Source organism: Budorcas taxicolor, chromosome 4 (assembly GCF_023091745.1).
Source record: "Budorcas taxicolor isolate Tak-1 chromosome 4, Takin1.1, whole genome shotgun sequence".
In the NCBI taxonomy this organism is placed as follows: Eukaryota; Metazoa; Chordata; class Mammalia; order Artiodactyla; family Bovidae; genus Budorcas; species Budorcas taxicolor.
The window spans coordinates 66,780,012-66,805,215 of record NC_068913.1 but is presented as its reverse complement, the minus strand read 5'-3'; the positions used below and the strand labels follow the sequence as shown (position 1 = coordinate 66,805,215).

At 38.9% G+C, this 25,204-nt stretch overlaps 1 protein-coding gene across 1 annotated transcript in view; it reads left to right on the top strand.

The window, feature by feature from the left end:
- Positions 1 to 5,202: 5,202 nt before the first annotated feature.
- The window catches only part of ITPRID1 (ITPR interacting domain containing 1), a 107,445-nt gene continuing 87,443 nt past the window's right edge, over positions 5,203 to 25,204 (top strand). The window contains exons 1-5 of the mRNA XM_052639050.1: positions 5,203 to 5,296; positions 5,439 to 5,484; positions 22,196 to 22,359; positions 23,634 to 23,682; positions 24,005 to 24,048. Of these exons, the coding sequence (XP_052495010.1) occupies positions 22,197 to 22,359; positions 23,634 to 23,682; positions 24,005 to 24,048 (256 nt within the window). The 5' untranslated portion in view covers positions 5,203 to 5,296; positions 5,439 to 5,484; position 22,196. The remainder of the gene's footprint in view (positions 5,297 to 5,438; positions 5,485 to 22,195; positions 22,360 to 23,633; positions 23,683 to 24,004; positions 24,049 to 25,204) is intronic.

Here is a 25,204-nt window from a genome sequence, read left to right as displayed (position 1 = left end):
CAAAATCCTTTATGATTTGGTTACTCCTTTTCTCATCTGTAATCACTTGACATTGACTCTATATGTTATTCAGTTGTTGTTGTCGTTCAGTCGCTAAGTTATGTCCAATTCTTTATGACCCCATGGACTGCAATAGCCATACTTAGACTCTTGCAACTCTTCAATGATACTATTTTCTCTCTTGCCCCCAGACCATTGCATATGCTGTTCCCTTTCGCTGGGGATCACCCTCCATCTCCCCTTCCCGTGCAGAGTATAGGGGCTTGCATTTGTTTACTGACACCCTTAAGAGGACTACTCCAGACAAATGGGACTATAAATGAATTCATTTAATTGGAGAGACATTAAACCTGTATCTCTTCTTTTAGCCTATTTTCCTAGGATGACATATCAATGGTAGGAGAATTTAGGTAAGAAATTCCTGACACCTTCATTCTAATGTCTAATATATCAAAAAATCATTTTGTGATATTGTCAAATGACATAGTTTTCTGGGTCTCACTTCCCCTGTCCCTGCCATTGTGTTACAGGATTTCCAAAGAGATCAAAGTTATGAGAACGTTATATTTATTGAAAATACAGAAAATTCATGACATTAACTTTGTCAATCTCATTTTTTCCCCTACCCTCATCTCCCTACTAATTGGAACACCCCCTTTTGCTTCACTTCTTGTGAATACTGACTTGTATTCTCCCCTAGAATCAAGCTTAGACTCTACATTTTCCAGGATGGTTTTTTCCAAACCCTCAATGATAAGCTGAGGGTTCTAACTATGAGATCCCATAAAACCCTATGCTTTTACCCCTCTAAACTTAGTAACTCAATTGTCATTTTGATTTACTTTATTGCCTACTTCCTTAGACAGTGAGCTAATTCAGCTTTAACTATTTCTTTTTTCTAAGGAAGATATTATTCGCATGCTGGGAAACAGAACTGGAAGGAAAGTGTTTATTTGGAAAACTGTTCTTAGAGTAGCAGTGCACTGGCTATCAATTTCCCACTGTTTCACATATTTTGATATAGTCTATGATATCTTCTCTTGTGTTGTTGGAAGAGGGTGTTTGCTATGACCAGTGCATTCTCTTGGCAAAACTCTATTAGCCTTTGCCCTGCTTCATTCCGTACTCCAAGACCAAATTTGCCTGTTACTCCAGGTGTTTCTTGACTTCCTAGTTTTGCATTCCAGTCCCCTATAATGAAAAGGACATCTTTTTGGGGTGTGAGTTCTAAAAGGTCTTGTAGGTCTTCATAGAACTGTTCAATTTCAGCTTCTTCAGCATTCCTTGTTGGGGCATAGGCTTGGATTACCATAATATTGGATGGTTTGCCTTGGAAACGAACAGAGATCATTCTGTTGTTTTTGAGATTGCATCCAAGTACTGCATTTCAGACTCTTTTGTTGACCATGATGGCTATTCCATTTCTTCTAAGGGATTCCTGCCCACAGTAGTAGATATAATGGTCATCTGAGTTAAATTCACCCATTCCAGTCCATTTTAGTTTGCTGATTCCTAGAATGTTGACGTTCACTCTTGCCATCTCCCGTTGACCACTTCCAAATTGCAAAGAAATAGAGGAAAACAACAGAATGGGAAAGACTAGAGATCTTTTCAAGAAAATTAGAGATCCCATGGGAAAATGTGGGCTCAAAAAAGGACAGAACTGGTATGGACCTAACAGAAGCAGAAGATGTTAAGAAGAGAAGAATACACAGAAGAACTGTACAAAAAAGATCTTCATGACCCAGATAATCATGATGGTGTGATCACTCACCTAGAGCCAGATATCCTGGAATGTGAAGTCAAAAGGACCTTAGAAAGCATCACTACAAACAAAGCTAGTGGAGGTGATGGAATTCCAGTTGAGCTATTTCAAATCCTGAAAGATGATGCTGTCAAAGTGCTGCACTCAATATGCCAGCAAATTTGGAAAACTCAGCAGTGGTCACAGGACTGGAAAAAGTCAGTTTTCATTCCAATCCCAAAGAAAGGCAATGCCAAAGAATGCTCAAACCACCACACAATTGCACTCATCTCACACGCTAGTAAAGTAATGCTCAAAATTCTCCAAGCCAGGCTTCAGCAATACATGAACCGTGAACTCCCAGATGTTCAAGCTGGTTTTAGAAAAGGCAGAGGAACCAGAGATCAAATTGCCAACATCTGCTGGATCATTGAAAAGGCAAGAGAGTTCCAGAGAAACATCTATTTCTGCTTTATTGACTATGTCAAAGCCTTTGACTGTGTGGATCACAACAAACTGTGGAAAATTCTGAAAGAGATGGGAATACCAGACCACCTGACCTGCTTCTTGAGAAACCTATATGCAGATCAGGAAGCAACAGTTAGAACTGGACATGGAACAACAGACTGGTTCCAAATAGGAAAAGGAGTACATCAAGGCTGTATGTTGTCACCCTGCTTATTTAACTTGTATGCAGAGTACATCATGAGAAGCACTGGGTGGAAGAAGCACAAGCTGGAATCAAGATTGCCAGGAGAAATATCAATAACCTTAGATATGCAGATGACACCACCCTTATGGCAGAAAGTGAAGAGGAACTCAAAAGCCTCTTGATAAAAGTGAAAGTGGAGAGTGAAAAAGTTGGCTTAAAGCTCAACATTTAGAAAATGAAGATCATGGCATCTGGTTCCATCACTTCATGGGAAATAGGTGAGGAAACAGTGGAAACAGTGTCAGACTTTATTTTGGGGAGTTCCAAAATCACTGCAGATTGTGTTTGTAGCCATGAAATTAAAAGACGCTTACTCCTTAGAAGGAAAGTTATGAGCAAACTAGATAGTATATTCAAAAGCAGAGACATTACTTTGCCAACAAAGGTCCGTCTAGTCAAGGCTATGCTTTTTCCATTGGTCATGTCTGGATGTGAGAGTTGGACTGTGAAGAAAGCTGAGTGCCGAAGAATCAATGCTTTTGAACTGTGGTGTTGGAGAAGACTGTTGTGCGTCCCTTGGACTGCAAGGAGATCCAACCAGTCCATTCTAAAGGAGATCAGTCCTGGGTGTTCATTGGAAGAACTGATGTTAAAGCTGAAACTCCAATACTTTGGTCACCTCATGCGAAGAGTTGACTCATTGGAAAAGACCCTGATGCTGGAAGGGACTTGGGGCAGGAGGAGAAGGGGACGACAGAGGATGAGATGGCTGGATGGCATCACCGACTCGATGGACATGAGTTTGAATGAACTCTGGGAGTTGGTGATGTGTCAACAGGGAGGTCTGACGTGCTGCGATCGTGGGGTCACAAAGAGTCAGACATGACTGAGCGAGTGAACTGAACTGATGATATCTTATTTAAATATCAGTAACCTCCGATATGCAGATGACACCACCCTTATGGCAGAAAGAGAAGGGTTACTAAAGAGCCCCTTGATGAAAGTGAAAGAGGAGAGTGAAAAAGCTGGCTTAAAACTCAACATTCAAAAAACTATGATCATGGCATCCGGTCCCATCACTTCATGACAAATAGCTGGGGAAATAATTGGAAACAGTGACAGACTTCATTTTCTTGGGCTCCAAAATTCATGCAAAAGATGCTTTAAAAAATTCAGTGATGCACACATAATTTTTCTGAATTAACTGTGCCTCTGAAAAGGAACTGATTTTCCCAGGACCATTTTAGTAGCAGCTTGGTTAAGATACAGTCCTAGCCTCCTAATTTCTAATGCAGATTTCAACGCATTGTGTACTTCAACCTCCCAATAAGTTATCTACATAAACAATCCATATCTAACTAATGGCTAACTAAAATATGAGTAATTGACTATTTCTTTGTGGATGCAATTACATGTCTACTTTTATTTAAAAATCACTTATATTAAAATGAGAACTTAAAATATGGACTTCATTTTCCAAGTGTAGTTCTGGATATGATAGTTCAGTTACAGTATGCCTTGCAAGTTAGCCTTTGTCAAAGACTATGTTTCTGGTCTTCTTAGGGTTAAACGGGTTGTGGATGCCCACAGGAGAAAAAGGAGGCTGTGGTATTATCTCAGGTCTCTAGAGACTCCTGAGCTTCTGAGAGTAAATATCTCAGATGCTGGTGGTAGAGAGGTGAGAGAATCTGAAGAGACAAGGGTTTCTCCTAGGGTAGGTTTCAGACCAGTTTATAGGGGTGTTCAGATTCTACTCACTGATACTAGGAGCTCTGCAGAGGACCCTCACTAGCTGTCATAGAGGGACAGGGAAGACTCGATGAGGCCCTGTCACCTTATTCTGTAACCTCAGCACTTTCCTTACCATATTGGGGCTCCTGTTTGTTTGAAATTAAATGTAATTAGAAATGCACATGGTCTTTTCCATCACTTAAAACTCTGCTAATGCAGCTTTTCAAAATGAAGAATATTTGCTAGCAGGCATGACTCAAGGATAGAATCATTTTTAGGGAATGCTTTTAGCATTATGTCCTTCACAAGAATGCATGTTGAATGTGACTGTGAAATTTAATTTTTTAAAATGAGGCTGGTCATGTGCTTATTTACCTTTCAATAATGAAATTGTCTGATCTTTCAACTAAAGTACTTCATAGATACTGAAATACCATGGAGGATAAGACAGACTGTTAGCCCTTAGAATTTGGTCCTCTTTATGGGTTTGGGAGGATGTGTGTATATTTATGTTCTGTTTGCTCTGAAAATTTCCAGTAGAAGTTCTTGAGAATTGAACCTCTCCACCCAGAATATCAAGTTCCACTGTCCTCATTTCCAATGATGGTTTGCAATGCAAATCATCAGGTTGTTAACACTCAGTACCATAACCATGGTAACCAAATGAAGACAAGTTTGCTTTACTTCCTCAGTGAAGTGCTTTCCAGTCCTATATTCAGACTTGATGTCACTGCCAGCAGGTCAGAGGACATTAAAGGGACAGCAAGAGGAGTCATAGAAATAAAAACGCAGCAGGAACCATTGTATCTATTCCCCACACACTCTTTTGAGTCCAGGACATCTTACTAATAACTTCTTTTACTCACTAGTACTTCCTTGCTGCTCTCTTTCCTTAGAGGGGAGAGTAAAGAGAATCACTATGTATCTTTATCCCCACCTTGATCATGGATCTTGGCAAGCAGACTGTCCTGGCTTTCTATGACTATTTTTAAATAGGCACAAATAGAAACCTAGCTCACAGTCCTGTGGTCACAAAGACTAGTTAGTGTTAGAAGCTATGATGCTCAAGGAGCCAGGAAAGCATCCAAAACCTCTCCAAACACTTTTTGAGAATGACTACAGCAAGTTAACTCCAAGGACCACTTCTCTGCTGAGACTCCTTTCTTCTGGTATAGTAACTTTCATAATTTATTTGTTTCCAGCCTGTGGGGGAGGGGATATTAGTTCTCTGTTCTCATTTTCTCTGAGTAGGAATTAAAGGGCAGCTGTGGCATGTTCTGAAACTTTTTTTTTTTTTTTTTTTACCTGCAGCTGTGTGACTGGGTAATTCCTGGGAAGAAAGACTATTAGCAATAAGGTAAGCAATCTAATTGTCATGGTTTCTGGCCTGGATGATTTCTGCATCCCAGTGACTTCCTGGGTGGCTGCCATTAACACACAAAAGTCTAAAACACAGGGGATGGGAATGCTCTAGGCTCAAAATGGTTACCTTATTCTCCTGTGTCATGAATATTGTTTCAAGCAATGTTCATAAGATGAGATACAGAAATTATATTTCCTTCCTTTTGTATCTGTAGTCTGCATCTTGGATCTTTTGTCATTTTTACTGATTCTTTTCTGCCCTACTATGGTGAAGGAAATTTAATACATTAGGATAAAGCCAAAACCCTTTGGCTTTTATCTAATCAGTGAATTCAGTGAACAGGAAAACTGAGCCTAATGTGCTCGGGCCATGCAACCTTTTTTTGGTATGGGTGGAAACTGCTATAGAAGTGAAAACTTCTTTTGCAAGAGTAGAGAAAGTTGATTCAGGGATAGGCTTGCCAAACACCCTGTTACGCTTGAATTTTAAATAAATAGCAATTTGTTTTGGTATGAATATGTCGTAAATAATGCAGGATCCATTCTTAGGCTAAACATTATTTATTTTTAATCTGAAACTTAATTGTGACAAAACACCTTGTATATTTAGTTGCTAAGCCAGACTATTTGATTTAGGGATGAAAACTGAAGACTTATAAGGACAAGAAAAGAGTATTCATTTTTCTTACTACAAACCTTTTGCTCTAAAGTTTCATTGAAAGATCACCTAATTATCATTTTCTTGCTATGTATACTATATTAGGAAATGATTTACTATTGGGATTCAAACCTTAATAGGAAGAAGGAATAGTCAAAAACAGTCATAATGAAGCAGGTCTTCTCACTATAATGAATTCTATCTGAGAATCTAATATGGTAACTCATTCTCCTTTTAGTTTTCATTTTTCTTGAATATTAGTAAGATTTATTCCCTTTATATTTTTAGTCATTCATAGAGTTTCTGTTTCTGAACTGCCTGATTATTATACTGCTTCTACTTCCATGTATATATCTTTTGATTTCTAATTGCATGCCATACGTTAATGTTATGAAAACTCTTTATGTCACATATACTGCAAGTATTTTTGCATTTTGTAAACATTTTGACATGTCTACTATGTTTGATAGAGTAAACTTTAGATTTTTATCTGGTCAAACCCATCATGATTTCCCTTCATTGCCTTTGGTTTCATTTCTCTCTAGACTTTTACCACCTTAAGATTAGGAAAATGTTCACCAATAGTTTATTCTAGGACTCTTATTATTTCAGTTTTCACATTAAATCCTTAATGCTATTGAGATTTATTTTGATGACTTGTTTAGGACTGTATTTTTCTTTTGTTCATTGCTTTTTAATTAATATTTAATTTAGAAACAATTGGATATTGACATACAATTGTAGAAAATAATACAAAGGCTTCCTGCATTAATGCAGAATCTTTTTAACAATGAATACATAACTTATTTCTGCATGTGCACATTTTATCCAGGAAGATTTTGTCTTCCAAACATAGTCAATGGGTACAAAGTTGTAATATCACGATCATTTCTTAAGTCCATTTATAATGAATAGGATCTGCTCCCTTTGCTCCATTCCCTGAGATTCTATGGTTATGATCATGGTAGGGGAGGAAGAATGATGATGATCTCTATGATATCAGAAGAGTAAAGAATACTGCTAGAATTTGCCTCGGTAAATAGTCTAGAAGGAAAGGGAATTTAGACACAGGAGCTGGCTTAAATCTTGATGTTTTCACTACCAGCTCATTTATGTAATTAAGATCTTTACCATCATGATACTTTTCTAATGAAATATGAAATATGCAATAGGATGCAACTTTTATTGTATAACAATGTATTTTTAAATTTGAGATGTATGCACCTGAGGATCTTAAAGCAAACTGTGGGACTTGTCATTTTGCAAAGGTATTAAGAAAGGCAGGGCTTCCCTGATGGCTCATGGTTAAGTATCTGCCCGCCAATGCAGGAGACATGGGTTTAATCCCTGGTCCAGGAAGATCCCACATACCGTGGAGCAACTAAGCCCATGTGCCACAACTATTGAGCCTGTGTCAATAGCCCACAACTACAGAGCTCATGTGCTGCAACTGCTGAAGCCCACATGCCCAAGAGCCCATACTCCACAAGAAAAGCCACCACAATAAGTCTGTGCACAGCCACTAGAGAGTAGCCTCCACTCACCACAACTAGAGAAAGCCCACGCAGCATTGAAGACACATCACAGCCAGAAATAGATAAAATTGTATACATATAAAAACAAGGTAGATGGAAGGAAAGTGTGATAGAGCCCAACTAAAACTACTCTTCAGAGAAATAAACATCTGCATTGGTCAGAGATCTCCAGAGAAATGAAATAGAAGAGAGACAGAGAGATGGACAGACAGACAGATAGACAGATACAGACGCAGATACCTGTAGAGACAGAAATATCTGTGTCTGCATCTATCCATCTATCTACCAAGACATTTGTTATAAGGAATTGGCTCACACAATAATGGAACCTAAGAAGTGCCATGATCTGTTGTCTGCCAGTTGGAGAGCCAGGAAAACCGTGGTGAGATTCCAACCAGAGTCAGAAGCTTGTGATGCAAGAGTGCCAATGGTGTCAATCCCAGCTCCCGAGCAGGAGTAGACTCATGTCCCAACTCAATCAATCGGGCAGAGAGAAAGAATTTTTTCTTTGCCTTTTCTATTCAGGCCCTCCACAGATTGACTGATACTCATCCACAGTGGGGAGAACAATCTGCGTTTCTCAATCTCCTGAATCCAATGCTAATAGTCTCTTTTGGAAACACCCTCACAGACACACCTAGAAATAATAATTAGCCGAATATTTGGGCATCTTGTGTCCCAGTGAAGACAACACATAAACTTAATCATCACAGCATCGGATAAGACAACACAAAATTTCAGTAAGTTAACACTGAAGAACATCTGTTTAATTGTTGCAAAGGCACAAGGTAATTGCCCTTTGGTAAAATTTATGTTATTATTGTTTACATGTATTTTAAACCACTTGTCTGCAATGCTTGCCTACCCATTATCCCATCTTCAAGAGCCAGAAGTAATATTTTCGCTTCAAAAAAGCCTTTTCTTATGCCCCTAAATGAACATTTTCCTCTTTTAATTTTTGTGAACAGCTGTATTGTACTTCTTTTAAAGTGCATTTTCTGCTTCATGATATTTAGTTAATAAATACTATATTTCTTATAGTATAAGTTCCTCAAAATCTCTTTGTACACAGTAGATAGCAAAATATTAAATTGAATTAGTAGATGTCATTATTGAATTTAACTTACAGTTCATTTATATCATGTGCCTTTATGAGCAACTGCTAGTGTATAGCACCTTGCCTGAAATGATGGAGGCTACAAAGATGAGTAAGTCACAATTCCCATGATTTTGAGCAAAGACAGAGTCCAGGGTCAGAAGTAGTAATTCATTCAGTAAGTTGTTATTGCTCATTACCTATTATCCATGCTCTAGACTAAATATCATGGATACAAAAATGAGTAAGTCATGGTCTTTATTTCCCAGAAGTCCATTTATCTGAGTGGGAAAGGCAGCAATGTAAATAAACTGCTTAAAAGAAGTATGAAGAGTGCTACAGTAAGGAGTTACACAGGTTGGTGTGAGTTTCAGAAGCAGGCTGGGTTGGGAGTGGAGAGTAATATGAGAAAAAGTTCTGCACAATAAGTTCTGTTTGAACTCAATGAGATGGTACCCATTAAAGAGAAGGGGCAGAACTGTAGAAGGATGTGCACCCAGTGGGACCAGAGACAAGGGCACCTTTGAGAACAGCAAGTAATTCTGTGCAACCAGAATATAATGCACATGAAGGAACCTAGATTGCAATGGTGTTGTAATGGAAGCCCTGAGGCAGAGCATAGGTGCCCTAGCTGCTTTCATTCTCCCTCCCTAGGATGAGGCAAAGCAAATGTTGAGAAGACAAGAATAGAAGTGATGAAAAAAGAGGGAATCACTGAGAAATGAAGACCCCTTTGAAGCTGAAAAGGGATTGGCACAGACAGAGCTAGCTGTAGGTGAATGATTTGATCCAACTTTACCAGCCTCAAAGTCATTTCAGGTTTCTGGGAAGCTGTGTATATGATTCTTGATATGATAATCTTTTTATTATTTTCCCCAACAAAAGAGGAAAACTCCAAGTCCAAGAGAACTGACTTTGGGTTCCAACTTGGGCACAACTGCCTTGTCTTTGAATCCAGCTTGCTCCTAAATGGCAGGAGTGAACACCCTTCGCATATTTCATGGTGGGAGGAAACCACCCACAGAACAAGTCATCCACAGACTGCTTGTTCCTCCCAACAGAGTGTTGACAGAACACTCTATTCCCCAGGCTCTGCCTCTACTTCACTGAATCATTTGAAATCTTTACAAGTGTTTGTGGGACTTTAATACTTGGATAGGGAGGAAGAGCAGAAGGGCATTCCTGGCTTGGGTTTGTTGTTTGAGTTTTTGAGTGGTCTTCCAAACTTATGAGTAATAGGAACAATGTTGTATTCTTCTCACTTTTATAGTTTTGATGAATATAGCTTTAAAATATTTTTAAAATGTGAGCTCCATTGGTCAAATATCAGTCTATGCAGAGGCTAGAAACTGAGTAATCAACTTAGGAAATTATCTCATCTCATCCAATTCTCTCATATTATGCAAGAAGAAGTTACATTCCAAGAAAACTTGAAACTGCATGTCCAATAGCATACACAAATTAACTATCTGCTGATTAATTATAATTTTTATTTTCCTGGTGACGAATTAATATCTTTCATCTGCTTATTAGCTGTTGGAAGGCTCATAAGAGAACATTAAAAAAGGGATCTACTCAGATAATTTTGGTCAAAATGGCAGAAAGGGGCATCAAGTGATGACAGAAAACTCTGCTTCAAAATGGTGATGTTATATGTATGTATGTGTGTATATGTGTATTTTGAAGTAGGAAATGGCAATTCACTCCAGTATTCTTGCCTGGACAACCCATGGACAGAGGAGCCTGGTGGGCTACAGTCCATAGGGTCACAAAAGAGTCAGACAAGACTGATCATGCATGCATGTGCACATATATATGTGCATGAATATACATATAAAACTTTATCACTTTTAAAATTCAGATCCATAATGCACTATTATCTGATTATGTATGCCTATTTCTGATAAGTTAACTGCTAAACCATTCTTAATGATTTCATAACCAGATTTTCTTTGATATTGTCAGTGCCTTGTTGGCAGTCATTCATTCATTCATTCAACAAACATACACTGAGTATCTTTTTCACATAATTTTGATTTGAGAGATAAGATCTCTGTCCTGAAGAAAAACTCAAGGTGGTTAAACTGATGTGTAAGCAGACTTATAAAACAATGTAAAAACTTTAACAGTATTTACACTATGGAATTAACAAGTAGCTATTAAGGCCACACTCTTATAGGGAGAGCATATAGATGGAGAGGATAAGAGGAAGATGAGGATTGAGGTAAAGCCCACTCAAAATTTAGAGGCTGGAAAGGAGAAAACCAGCGAAAGAGTTTGAGAAAAGCTTTGAGTGAGATAGGTAATTTGGGAAATTGTGGTTCTAAAAAACAAATGAAAAGATTGCTTCCGTTAAGAGGAAGGGGTCAACTGTACCAAGTGCTGCTGAAAATTCCAAAAGGATAAGAACCGATAGTTGACCATTCTCAAGCTGATTTGAGTGCATTATAAAGAGAATGGGAGATGTGGATGGGGATCATTACCTGCGCTCCAAGCAAAACTACAAGTTTTGTTTCACATCAGGTTGATAGCTGTGAAGGTCTGAGATATAAGGACTCCTTTGCCTGTCTGTCTGACTTTCTTAATTTTAGTGGCTTGATGTGGGATGTGAAAGGAACAGAGAAATCAAGGAAGACTCACAAGGTCTTGGCCTGAGCAACTACTTGAATAGTGGTACTATTTACTGAGATGAGCGCTGTAATAGAGGCAGATTATGTGGGAGGGTCGTGTAGGAGTCAAAGAAAGAATGAAGAATTCGGTGTGGTACATAGTAAGTTAAAGACGCCTATAAGTTTGAGTGGCAGTTTGAGTGGCGATGTCAAGTAACTGGGATACCCCATTCTGAGTCTCAAGAGTCTTATTCTGAACCTATGGACCTGAAATCTGCATTTGGGAATCACCACCAGTTTTCCCTCACAGCTCAGTGGTAAAGAATATGCCTGCCAATGCAGAAGACTCAGTTTCGATCCCTGAGTCGGGAAGATCTCATGAAGTAAAAAATGGCAACCCACTCCAGTATGCTTGCCTGGGAAATCCCATGCACAGAGGAGCCTGGCAGTCTGCAGCCCATGGGGTCACAAAAGAGTCGGACACCTCTTAGCAACTAAACAACAAAGCTGATTGAGCAGCAAACTAGAGTAAAGAGAGAAAGGGTCAATGGAGAGTTATTTTAAGATGGGAGCATTATAGCATGTTGTAGGAGTTGAATAAAGGTGAGCGGGGATGCTTGAAATTGGAATTTTGATGTTTTTTTACAGTGATGAAGTACGAGAATCAAGTAGAGGAAAGTATTTTTGAAAATGGGTATATTTTTTTAAAATTGAAGTATAGTTTATAATGTTGTGTTAGTTTCAGCTGTACAGAAAAGTAATTCAGTTACACATGCATATACATCTATTTTTTTCAGATTTCTTTCCATTATAAATTATTACAAAACAGTGAGTATAGTTCCCTATGCTATACAGTAGGTTTTTGTTGGTTATGTATCTTATATATAGTAGAGTATATATTTAATCCCAAACTCCTAATTTACCCCTCCCCTTCTTTCCTCTTTGGTAACCATCAGTTCAGTTCAGTTCAGTTCAGTCGCTCAGTCATGTCCGACTCTCTGCGACCCCATGAATCGCAGCACGCCAGGCCTCCCTGTCCATCACCAACTCCCAGAGTTCACTCAGACTTACGTCTATCGAGTCAGTGATGCCATCCAGCCATCTCATCCTCTGTTGTCCCCCTCTCCTCCTGCCCTCAATCCCTCCCAGCATCAGAGTCTTTTCCAATGAGTCAACTCTTCGCATGAGGTGGCCAAATTACTGGAGTTTCAGCTTTAGCATCATTCCTTCCAAAGAAATCCCAGGGCTGATCTCCTTCAGAATGGACTGGTTGGATCTCCTTGCAGTCCAAGGGACTCTCAAGAGTCTTCTCCAACACCACAGTTCAAAAGCATCAATTCTTTGGCGCTCAGCCTTCTTCACAGTCCAACTCTTACATCCATACATGACTACTGGAAAAACCATAGCCTTGACTAGATGGACCTTAGTCGGAAAAGTAATAGTTTGTTTTATATATCTATGGGTCTGTTTCTGTTTTGTATAGCAACTCATTTGTGTCTTTTTTTAGATTTTACATATAAGCATTATCATATCATATTATTTGTCTTTGTCTGCCTTCCTTCACCTAGTATGATAATCTCTAGGTCCATCCAGGTTGCTGCAAATGACATGATTTCATTTTTATGGCTGAGCAGTATTCCATTGTATGTATACACCACATCTTCTTTATCCATTCATCTGTTGAGAAACATTTAGGTTGCTTCCATGTCTTGGCTATTGTACCTAGAGCTGCAGTGAACATTGGGGTGCATGTATCTTTTTGAATTATGGTTTTCTCCAGACATAAAAAGTGGGCTGATTATTGAACTGAGTGTTCAGATATTGATGAGTCATCTAGATTGAAATGAAATCTTCCAGGAAGATGACTGAAACACCATCTTAAAATCTCAGTAAATGAGGGCAAATGTCCTAGATGTTCTCTTGTATTGTCTGAGAGCATGCTCTTCAAAGGACAGAGGAATGATGATTACCTTTTTGAGAGCATAAGGAGCTCTGGGGGCTTCCTTTTCAAACTTCTTATGAATGGCATTACAGCTGGAGAAGGGGCAAGTCTTCCTGGAGCCCATGGCTCTATGTAGATTTCTCTTAAATCCTGCTACTAGGGAAAGCATTACATATGGAGAATGGAGGCGAGCAAGGCAAGCTTGAGATCCTATGAATGCTTGAACAGAGGCTGTGGTAACAAGTATCCATAGAGAGACAGAGATCATGAGATCCCTTGTGGAACCAGAGTACCTTGTGGCTGTTCTCTCATTATGAAGTCTTCTTCTTGACCTCAGGGCTTATTCAGAAGTGGTGGCCAAGGCTAGAGCAACAGCCTGTAATTATAACCTTGAAATTAAATTCATAGTTAAAGGAATTTCTGAACTCTGATATGAGCCTCTAACTAATCTCAGGGAAGTCTTCATACTCATGGTCATATAATTATGTTATCCTCATACTCGTCAAATACATCTTCTTCTCAACTATACAAACTAAGTAGTCTCAAGATGACATGCCTTATCTACAAACTAAGGGTGTCAAATTTATATCCTATGAGAAAAACTATTGCATTGATTGGTGATTCATCTTCTTGACACTTCTTGCCAAAACAATGAGAGGCAACTTAGAAAAGAGAAGAAAAAAGAAAAAAAAAAAAAACTGACCAATATGGAAAATGATTATTCTGTATACATTCTTCATTAAATTTTCCCAACAACCCTATAAAGTTATTATTTCACACTCATTACAAAGATGAGGAAATAGATTATTGGAGGAATTTGAAAATTTCCCCAAGGAAATGTCAGAAAAGTAGCAGAGCTGATTAAAATCTGGAGTTATCTGACCTGAAGCACTTGCTCTTTTAACTGCATAGAACGTGAACTGAGAATGCTGGCGACACCAAGTGCATGTTCCTTTCCCAAATAACCAAGCAACAGGTAATACTTAAAAGATTATTTACTCTGGGTAAAGTGCTGTGCTGGGATCTCTGAGGAATAGAGAGATTATAAAACAAAAAGAAAGTGCAGTCCTTATTCCCCAGTATGAACAACCAGTTTGACAAGGCAAGATATTTCCATAGAGGTGCACAAGTTAAGTAACTTCAGAGAATAAGAATGTAATCATTACTGCTGCTCTGAGGATCAGATTATCTTATTTCACTGTGTGCTGAAGGCTTCACAGTGAAAACAGCCTGTATGGTTACATTTGCTCAAGTGAAAGAAAATGTGATGTAAAACTACTGTATTAGTAACAAAGCCAATTTTTTCTCATTTTAACCATTAAAAAGTTTTTGAAACCCTGACAACATTTCAGCACTTTTTTTTGTCTCTTCAATTTTGTTTTTTGTTTTGTTTTATTTTGTTTTATTTTGCTTTGTTCTTGCAAAATAGACTTCTTGATACATATATAGCATCCTCTTGTTTGCATGTTGTTTTGTTGTTGTTGTTGTTAAATTTGATAATATTAGGAATTTCCTGTGTTATATACATACAGATTAATGACATAGTAATCAGAATATAAAGCTTCCCTGTGGTTCAGCAGTAAAGAATCTTCCTGCCAATGCAGGAGACACAGGTTTGATCATTGGGTCAGGAAGACGACCTGGAGAAGGAAATAATAGCCCACTCCAGTATTCTTGGGGCTTCCCATGTAGCTCAGTTGGTGAAGAATCTGCCTGCAATGCAGGAGACCCGGATTCAATCCCTGTGTTGGAAAGAACCCCTAGAGAAGGAAATGGCAACCCACCCCAGTATTCTTGCCTGGAGAATCCCACGGACAGAGGAGCCTGGCAGGCTACAGTCCATAGGGTCACAAGAGTCGGACATGTCTTAATGACTAAACCAATATTCTTACCTGGGAAATCCCATGGAGAGAGGAGCCTGGCAAGTTGCCCACCAAGGGGTCACAGAAGAGTGAGAGGACCTAGAAACTAAACAACAACAGTGTTCAGAACACAAGGGATCTGAAAAGAGAGAGGGATCTCTCAAGCACAAAAGACAAAACAATTTGGAATGAGAATTCACTTTGGGTAAGTCAGAATTGGAAAGACCTAGGTTCCAAGTGGTCCTGGGGACACAGGCTTAACTAGGGGAGTCAGCAGAGGCCAATGCCATAACTTCTACCCTGTCAGTCCACTGGACTATTTGAGCCTGTAACTTAATCTGTGGGGCTTCCTGGGTGGCTCAGCAGTAAAGAATTTGCCTGCAATGCAGAATGCACAGATTCCATCCTTGGGTAGGGAAGACCCCCTGGAAGAGGAAGTGGCAACCTATTCCAGTATTCTTGCCTGGGAAATCCCATGGACAGAGGAGCCTGGCAGGTTACAGTCCATAGGGTGGCAAAGGGCTGGACACAACTGAAGCAAATAAGCACATCGTGCCTGATCTGTGTCCTTTTGCAAGAGACTGTCCTGGGGGTCAAGCCAGCGGATGATGCCAAAGGAAGGTCATTCAAGCATCAGAGAATACATTTCCAGAAGCAGATTTGTTTACTAACTGGGAAGGCATCCACTAAAACAGAGGGAACAAAAGAATTTTTCTTTACAAACCGGTCCCTGACCCTCGCTTTTAGCAAGAGTTCCCACTTTCCTTGGCAAGCTTTTTCCTACTCTAAGGCCAAGTACAATTGAGCTGGCAGGGAACATATCCTCACTGGCTGTGCAAGGCTGGTGGCTGAGGTCACACATGTCATTGTAGAAAGGAAATTGGGGGACGTATGTATAAAGCAGCACCTTGATCTAAAGTTTTGATGATTTTTACAGTATTAGGTTTGAAAGAGTAGTCGATAGGTGAAAATTCTACCTTATAGGACAGAAGCAGCAATTTGAGGTCAGAGCTGCTAACCACCTCCTGTTCCCACTACAAAGCAAAATCTTTTTGCTACACAGAAACTGACTTTCTGCTAGGTCAATGAAGGAGCAAAATTACTTGGGGAATCTTACTGTTTTGTCATACATTATTCTTTTCTTCAAACCCTGATCATTTACTGAGTCTATTTCATGAATGTTGTTGACCATAATTTGGGGGGTTTCCTCCTTGTGGGATTTTGCAGTGTCGAAGTTGATGCTTTTATTATAATTGACACATACAAAATGCAATTGCCAGAGAGAACTCTTTTACTCAAAAGTTAAATAACTAAAATTAAATGTAGTTTCTAAACTTTATTTTGTCATATTGTGAGTTCTAGTGTATGAAATAATTCTATAAAGTTTAGAAATATAATCACCTCTGTATAACTTCTGTCTTATGTTATCATTGAAATTTTTATAAACATTTATTTGCTCCCAGAAGACATTTCTAAAGTTAACCTTCCAAAATTAGCTGGCTAAAAGGCCCACCATTAATATAGATATTAACTGTCCAACCTTTGCCTTTATTTTTAATTAATTGAGATTTCTTAATAATTGCCTTTTAAACATAAAGTTAGCAGTCATCCCAAATAATAATTTGCAACAATTTATTATTGCAACAGTTCAGCTCAGTCGCTCAGTCGTGTCTGACTCTTTGCGACCCCATGAATCGCAGCACGCCAGGCCTCCCTGTCTATAACCAACTCCCGCAGTTTACTCAGACTCATGTCCATTGAGTCAGTGATGCCATCCAGCCATCTCATCCTCTGTCGTCCCCTTCTCCTCCTGCCCCCAATCCCTCCCAGCATCAGAGTCTTTTCCAAGGAGTCAACTCTTTGCACGAGGTGGCCAAAGTACTGGAGTTTCAGCTTTAGCATCATTCCTTCCAAAGAAATCCCAGGGCTGATCTCCTTCAGAATGGACTGGTTGGATCTCCTTGCAGTCCAAGGGACTCTCAGGAGTCTTCTCCAACACCACAGTTCAAAAGCATCAATTCTTTGGCACTCAATTTTCTTCACAGTCCAACTCTCACATCCACACATGACCACTGGAAAAACCACAGGCTTGACTAAATAGACCTTTGTTGGCAAAGTAATGTCTCTGCTTTTGAATATGCTATCTAGGTTGCTCATAACTTTTCTTCCAAGGAGTAAGCGTCTTTTAATTTCATGGCTGCAGTCACCATCTGCAGTGATTTTGGAGCCCCCAAAAATAAAGTCTGACACTGTTTCCACTGTTTCCCCATCTATTTCCCATGAAGTGATGGGACCGGATGCCATGATCTTCATTTTCTGAATGTTGAGCTTTAAACCAACTTCTTCACTCTCCACTTTCACTTTCATCAAGAGGCTTTTTTGTTCCTCTTCACTTTCTGTCATAAGGGTAGTGTCATCTGCATATCTGAGGTTCTTGATATTTCTCCCGGCAATCTTGATTCCAGCTTGTGTTTCTTCCAGCCCAGAGTTTCTCATGATGTACTCTGCATATAAGTTAAATAATTGTATATTTATACAACTGAACAACATAATTTTAGTATATAAAGCATGTAAGAAGACTCTTCTTGCCAATTGCTCATAGAATGCTAACCTGTAATTAAATAAAAATATTCAAATGTTTATAATAATCTGAACAACTTGATTTGTTAAAACACTGGTTAGGAATGATTGTCTCCATGTCATAGTATCAGTAATTGTGCAGAAGTTTAGGGATTTAAGACACGATGCTGAAGTAGGTATTTGACTATTCAGTCATTTCTTTAAACTTGAAGAATAAACTAACACAATTTCAGGTAGATGCCTGGAAAGAATGTAGTCAAGTTTAATGGTTTTGTACTCTAGCTTTGTTACTTTAACTTTTTTAACGTTTTGTTTTGTCTTAGGGCATAGCCAATTAGTAATGTTGTGAACATTTCAGGTGGACAGTGCAGGGGTTCAGCCATACATGTACATGTATCCATTCTCCCCTAAATTCCCCTCCTTTCAGGCTGCCACATAACGTTGAGCAGAGGTCCATATGCTATACAGGAGATCTCTGTTGGTTATCCATTTTAAATAGCGCAGTGTGTACATGTCCATCTCAAACTCCCTAACTATCCCTTTCCCCATCCTTCCTCATCCCCAGCAACCATAAGTTCATCCTCTAAGTCTATGCATCCTTTTCTGTTTTGTAAGGAATTTCATTTGTATCATTTATTTTTTGATTCCACATATAAGGGATGTCATGCTATGTTTCTCCTTCTCTGTCTGACTTTCTTCACTCAGTATGAAACGGAGTGAAGGTCCATTCATGTTGCTGCTAATGGCATTGTTTCATTCTTTTTAAGGGCTGAGTAATAGTCCACTGTATACACATACCATATCTTCTTTATCCATTCCTCTGTCAATGGACATTTTGGCTGCTTTTATGCCTTGACTATTGTAAACAGTGCTGCAATGAATATTAGGGTGCAAATATACTTTTGGATTATGTTTTTTTGCAGAAATATGCCCAGGAGTGGGATTACAGGGTCATGCTGCTGCTGCTAAGTCACTTCAGTAGTGTCCAACTCTGTGCGACCCCATAGATGGCAGCCTACCAGGCTCCCCTGTCCCTGGGATTCTCCAGACAAGAACACTGGAGTGGGGTGCCATTGCCTTCTCCAACAGCATCATATGGTAGTTCTATTTTTAGTTTTTTAAGGAACTTCCATACTGTTCTCCATAGTGGCTGTACCAATTTACATTCCAATCAAAAAGTATAAAAGGATTCCCTTCTCTTCACACCCTCTCTAGCATTTATTTTTTGTGGAATTTTTTTTTTTATGATAGCCATTCTGGCTGGTGTGAGGCTATATCTCAATTGTAGTTTTGATTTGCATTCCTCTAATAATTGACAATGCCAAACGTCTTTTCATGTGCCCATTTACCATCTGTATGTCTTATTTGGAGAAATGTCTATTTAGATCTTCTGCCTACTTTTTTGAGTGTGTTGTTTGTTTTGATGCTGTTACAAACAGCCTCATGAGCTGTTTGTAAATTTTGGAGACTAATCCCTTATCAGTCAGGGCTTCCCAGGCAGCGCTAGTGGTAAAGAACCTGCCTGCAAATGCAGGAGACATAAGCAACATGGGTCCTATCCCTGGGTGGGGAAGATTCCCTGGAGAAGGAAATGGCAACCCACTCCAGTATTCTTGCCTGGAGAATCCCATGGACAGGAGCCTGGCAGGCTACAGTTCATAGAGTCACAAAAAGTCAGACACAACTGAAGCGACTTAGCACAGCACAGCACAGCACAGCACCCTTATTGGTCACATCATTTGCAAATATTTTCTCCAAACCTGTGGGCTGTGTTTTTGTTTTGTTTATTGTTTCCTTTGCTGTGCAAAAGCTTTTGAGTTTAAGTAGGTCCTATTTGTTTATTTTTGTTTTTATTTCCATTATTCTGGGACACAGATTGAAAAAGATACGGCTGTGGTTTATGTCAGAAAGTGTTCTACTTATGTTTTTATCCAAGAGTTCTATAGTCTCCAGTCTCACATTTAGGGCTTTACTCCATTTTGAGCTTATTTTTGTGTATGGAGTTAAAGAATGATCTAATTTCATGTTTTTTACATGCAGCTGTCCAGTTTCCCCAGCACCATTTGTGGAAGAGACTGTCTTTCCAACAGCGTGTAGTCTTGCCTGCTTTGTCATATATTAATTGACCAGAGGTGCATGGGCTTATTTCTGGGTGTTCTATCTTGTTCCCTTAATCTATGTTTCTATTTTTGTGCCAGAACTATACTGTTTTGATGACAGTAAGTTTGTAGAAAAGTCTGAAGTCAGAGAGCCTGATTCCTCCAGTTCTGTTTTTCTTTCTTGAGATTGTGTTGGCTATTAAGGGTCTTTTGTGTCTCTCTACAAATTTTGAGATTTTTTTTTTGTTTCTAGTTCTGTGAAAAATGCCATTGGTAATTTGATAGGGATTGTATTGAATCTGTAGATTGCCTCGGGTAGGATAGTCATTTTGACAATATTGATTCTTCTAATCCACAAACATGGTATATCTTTCCATCTGTTTATGTCTTCTTTGATTTATTTTAGCAGCATCTTATATTTTTCAGAGTACAGGTCTTTTGCCACCTTAGGTAGGTTTATTCTTAGGTATTTTATTCTTTTTGAGGTAATGGTAAATGGAATTATTCTTGAATTTCACTTTCTGATCTTTTGTTGTTAGTATATAGAAATACAACAGGTTTCTGTGTATTAATTATATAACCTGCAACTTTACCAAATTCATTGATGAGTTCTAGCAGTTTTCTGGTAGCATTTTTAGGATCTTCCATATGTGATATCTTATAATCTACAAACAGTGACAGTTTAACTTCTTCTTTTCCAATTTGGATTCCTTTTACTTCTTTTTCTTCTCTGATTGCTGCACTTGCTATTTTAATTTTGTACATATTTATTTAGCACCTACTATCTGCTGATAATTCAAATACAGACAACCAGCTAGTAAAGGAGGCCCTTGTTCTCAATGTGCTGATAGTCTGGGGATTTTAAACAATTTACACAACTGCCCTAGGCTTCTGTCTCCTTTCTTATGATAGGAGATATTAGTAAAGGTCACAATGATGTTAATAAAGGCCAAATGAGATGATGGGGGCAGGCTATATTTCTTGTGGCATGTGCATGCTGCTGCTGCTGCTGCTGCTAAGTCGCTTCAGTCGTGTCCGACTCTGTGTGACCCCATAGACGGCAGCCCACCAGGCTCCCCCGTCCCTGGGATTCTCCAGGCAAGAACACTGGAGTGGGTTGCCATTTCCTTCTCCGATGCATGAAAGTGAAAAGTGAAAGTGAAGTCGCTCAGTCCTGTCCGACTCCTAGCTACCCCATGGACTGCAGCCCACCAGGCTCCTCTGTCCATGGAATTTTCCAGGCAAGAGTACTGGAGTGGGGTGCCATTGCCTTCTCCCATCATGTGCATAATATGTTTATTAATATCCCAGTTGTCTCACCATCCTTTCGGGCAGATGAGCATGAATCTGCATGCTCAGTTGTGTCTGACTCTTTGCAGCCCTATGGACTGCAGCCCTCCAGGCTCCTCTGTCCATGGGATTCTCCAGACAAAAATAATGGAGCGGGTTGCCATGTCCTCCTCCACAGGATCTTCATGACCTAGGGGTCGAACCTGTGTCTCCTGCATTGCAGGCAGATTCTTAACCACTTCAGCCATCAGGGAAGCCTCATACACAGTTTAATAGTCGTGGGAGCATGTTTGGAGTACAGAACCTGGGTTTAAATCCTGTTTGTTGTGTGACTTTGGGTATGCAATTAACCCCTCTGCTCTTAAATTTACTACAAAATTGTGACAATTAGATTACTTCTTTCATTGACAAATTAAATAACAGATTATAGGATTCAGCATAGTATCCAGCACATAATAAAGATCCTGCTGAGGTTGAAGGTTATTAAAATTCAGTACAATTTACCCCCAGTTAAAAATAAGGGAATGCAGAGAAATTATACAATTTGTACAAGCCCACACAGTAAGTTGCAGAGATGAGATTCATCCAGGTTGATCTATTGCCAACGCCCTTCTCATTTTTTACATTTTGGGTCTCTAAACAACATTATAAATGTAACTATTGGGCAGATTTGTAGGATACTTATTATGTTAATCAATGCTTTTAAATTTTCTCCTTGGGGGCACTCTCCAGTCCAGTTTCTTTGCTTCTCATCCACTACCAAGACCACTAGATTGAATCTTCCAGAGTGTGGATGTGGCCGGATAAAGGGTGAGGCCCTTAGTCCCTGGCCTCCAGCTGTGTCTCCATTCAAAAAAAACAGTTCTCACACTGAGGCAGGGAACTTGCTTGGATATGAGCCAGGCTCCCAGAAATTGTGAAGCTGGACCCATTCATTGGATTGTGAGCCCTCTGGTCCTCTCCATCTTACTGAACCAAGCCTGGAAGCTGAACTCGTTGTGTCTCATTTGTTTGTGTGTGTGTATTTTTAATTAGCATGCTGAATTACTCTCTTATGATGGAAGAGAAGTCACAACGAGGCCGGGAAAAGAGCAGAAGAGACATCCTGAAGTCCACCAAGAGGACATGGGCTCCCCTGGATGAGCAGCTGCCCCCTGGCTCTGAGGAGGAGAGCCGCAGTCTCACCAACCCCCTGCTGGGTGAGAACAGGCCATCAGGGTTATTTGAAACCAACCAATTATGAGTGGTGAGGGATGGGGAGCTTCGGGCTGGGGGCAAATGATTTTGGAACAAGGACTTGAATGTTAAGATGCCAGTGTTGCTGGTATGATAACCAAAAACTTTTATGAAATGGGCACATCTGACTTCACCTACAGACACTTAAAATACAAACCTTGTTAATGGAAACAGACCAACTAAAGAATGAACTTGGCTTCCTTTCCACTCCAATGTCCCCTCATTCTAAGTCCCCTAGGACCCCAAAACTGTGGCGTTCATGCCAGAGATATGAGACTTCTTGCAGGACATCAAACATCTTATTGAAAGGCTCTTATTTGCAGAGCCTTGTACAAGGTGTTGCTACTAATTTTAATTGTTTAAAGAGTAATAAGTAAGAAAATATTTGTCCTTTCACTATGATTTCTTATTTGCTTGTTTATAATGTAACTGTTTGATGGCTTTTCTTCCTTGCCACCACCAGTTTATTCTATCCCTTCACAGTAACTCAGTTGAAGACTAAGCATCTCCCATGTCCCCTTGGCCTTTTTGGTTCACCAGACACCTTGTGAGGGAGTTATTCAGGTATCTTACTGCTTCTTAGGATAAAGTCAGAGAAAATAAGCCCAGAGTAACCTGTAACCAACTGGAAAGGAAACAAATATTTACAGGAAAACTGCTTTTATAGCCTTTCCTTTTTGCCTCTTGACTAGTTGGTTGAGCCAGTGACAAAGATCCACCTTAAAAGACTGATGCTTTTATAACACAGGGTGCCTTTGGCAATTCTGGAACTGTAGTGCAATTTGCCCCTGGAATGAATGCAAATTTACTTTCTAACCTGGCAGAGAACTCCTTGCAAATAAACATCACTGGCTAGCTGCCTTAGGTAAATGTGATTCAGTAAGGAGAGGCTCCACGTGATTTATATTCAACAAGAGAAAGGCAAAAATCTCCCATGCTTTTTCAGCCTTTGTATCACACCAGGTAATTTAAAAATTATTCTAACATCTCTTGCTCTTTTTTTCTTTCCACATTTTCTTTCTCTTTAAGATATAGTCTTTTGGCAAGTTTATACTTTATTCTCAGGAAAAGCCAATTATGGAAAACAGGAAGTTTTGCCTTGGGGGAAAAATGACTCTGCTTATAGAAACATGTGATGAAATACTAGGAAATGGACCTATTGGGTAGTGGCTAACTAATGGGTGATATCTCTTCACCCAGTTATATTTTGACTGACTGGTCTGTTTCTCATTTGTAGAAGATTCGAAACAAGAAATTATTCAGCAGTGGCTGGACTCTGGATTCTTGTAAGTGTTTCTTTATTCCCTTGCACATCCTTCTTGCAAAGATCCATGAAAACATGTGGGTAACCCTTCCGGGACAAGGTGTGACATGTAGGAATTTTCATTTTAACTGGGTGTTTGAAGGACTAATCTTTTATTGCAAAAGTTATATATCCACTTAAAAGTACAAAATAGAATAATACTATTTCAGTTCCTAGCTGTTCACTGATTTCCTAAAGTCCTCTTGTCATAAAGCTTAGCTCTTCATTTATTCTGGTCTGTTTAATTAAAAAGTAATTTAGCATAATTTTGTTGTTTGACTCACAATACTTTTGTTTCTTTATAGTGTCTCTGTAAATGAAAACTTTCAGCCAGTCGTCGACCACATTGGTAAGACAAGCGAACCCAGAAGCAGTTATGCTTTGTGGACCTGAGTAGGAGATGTATTAAAATGTTTGTTTGACTAAATCTTTTTAAAATGAGAATTACCAGAGGTTCCTAAAAATGAAACAGATCTTGGAAACCATTCAGCTCAATAACTTTGTGTAATAGGTAAGCCAAGTTCAGAAAGGATAGGTGTTATCAAGCAGCAGATTGGGAACTGGAAACCAGAACTCTTACCCATGTCGTTAGCTCAGACTCGTAACAGAAAACTCACTGCGTCTGTAAAGACATTTTGCAAGGATGTGATTATGGAAATGAAACTGTTTAATATTTCCTTACACTGTATTGTGTTTTTATTTCTAAATCTAGTTTCTACCCTTCAGTCTTAAACTTATATCTTCTCTTCCTAATGATGCATTTGTTCTCAAAAAGAATGAATGACTGAATTCTATAGCAAACAGTGTACATATCAAGTATGTATTTCCGAGGCAGAAAATGTGGCACACTTGTTACATTGAGATTTGATAAGAACACTATAAGAAGAAAAAGAAATTTATCTACAGGTCTCACAGTTTTCATCTTCACTAAATCAAATATGGTATTTCCTAAAATGTAAGACTCCTCAATTGTAAAATGCACCCACAAGTACCACTCAGATAAGAAAACAAAACAACCATCCATATCGATTATAACTAGGCATTATAATAGACCACACTGACTACCAGACACATCTTGATTTCATAGTTGTTAAAATGTGAAAAAAGTGTGTTTTTAAAATTGATGAAATGCCCTAAATAATGTATGTAAAAATAACATAAAACAAGAATTTAATGACTAGAGGGAAAAGTATTAGTCTAATTGTTACTTACTTGGCTGGTTTTAATTATTTCACTTTCTTCACTGCCATTTAAATTAAGATTGACCATTTGCTACAAGCCAGTTTAAATTCAAGAATTTTTACTTTAAAATATAGGTATATCATTAAAATTTCCTCCTTCACCAAGCTTATTTTTTTTAAATATGAAAGTTTCATGATGCCAAAATCTCTAAAGATGCTTGCCAATAAGTTGAATTTAAGAACCTTTGTTATTGATAGTTCATTCTCAAGAAAAGACAAGAAGTTAAGAAATATAGCCAGCATTTCAGATCCCTCCAATATTTC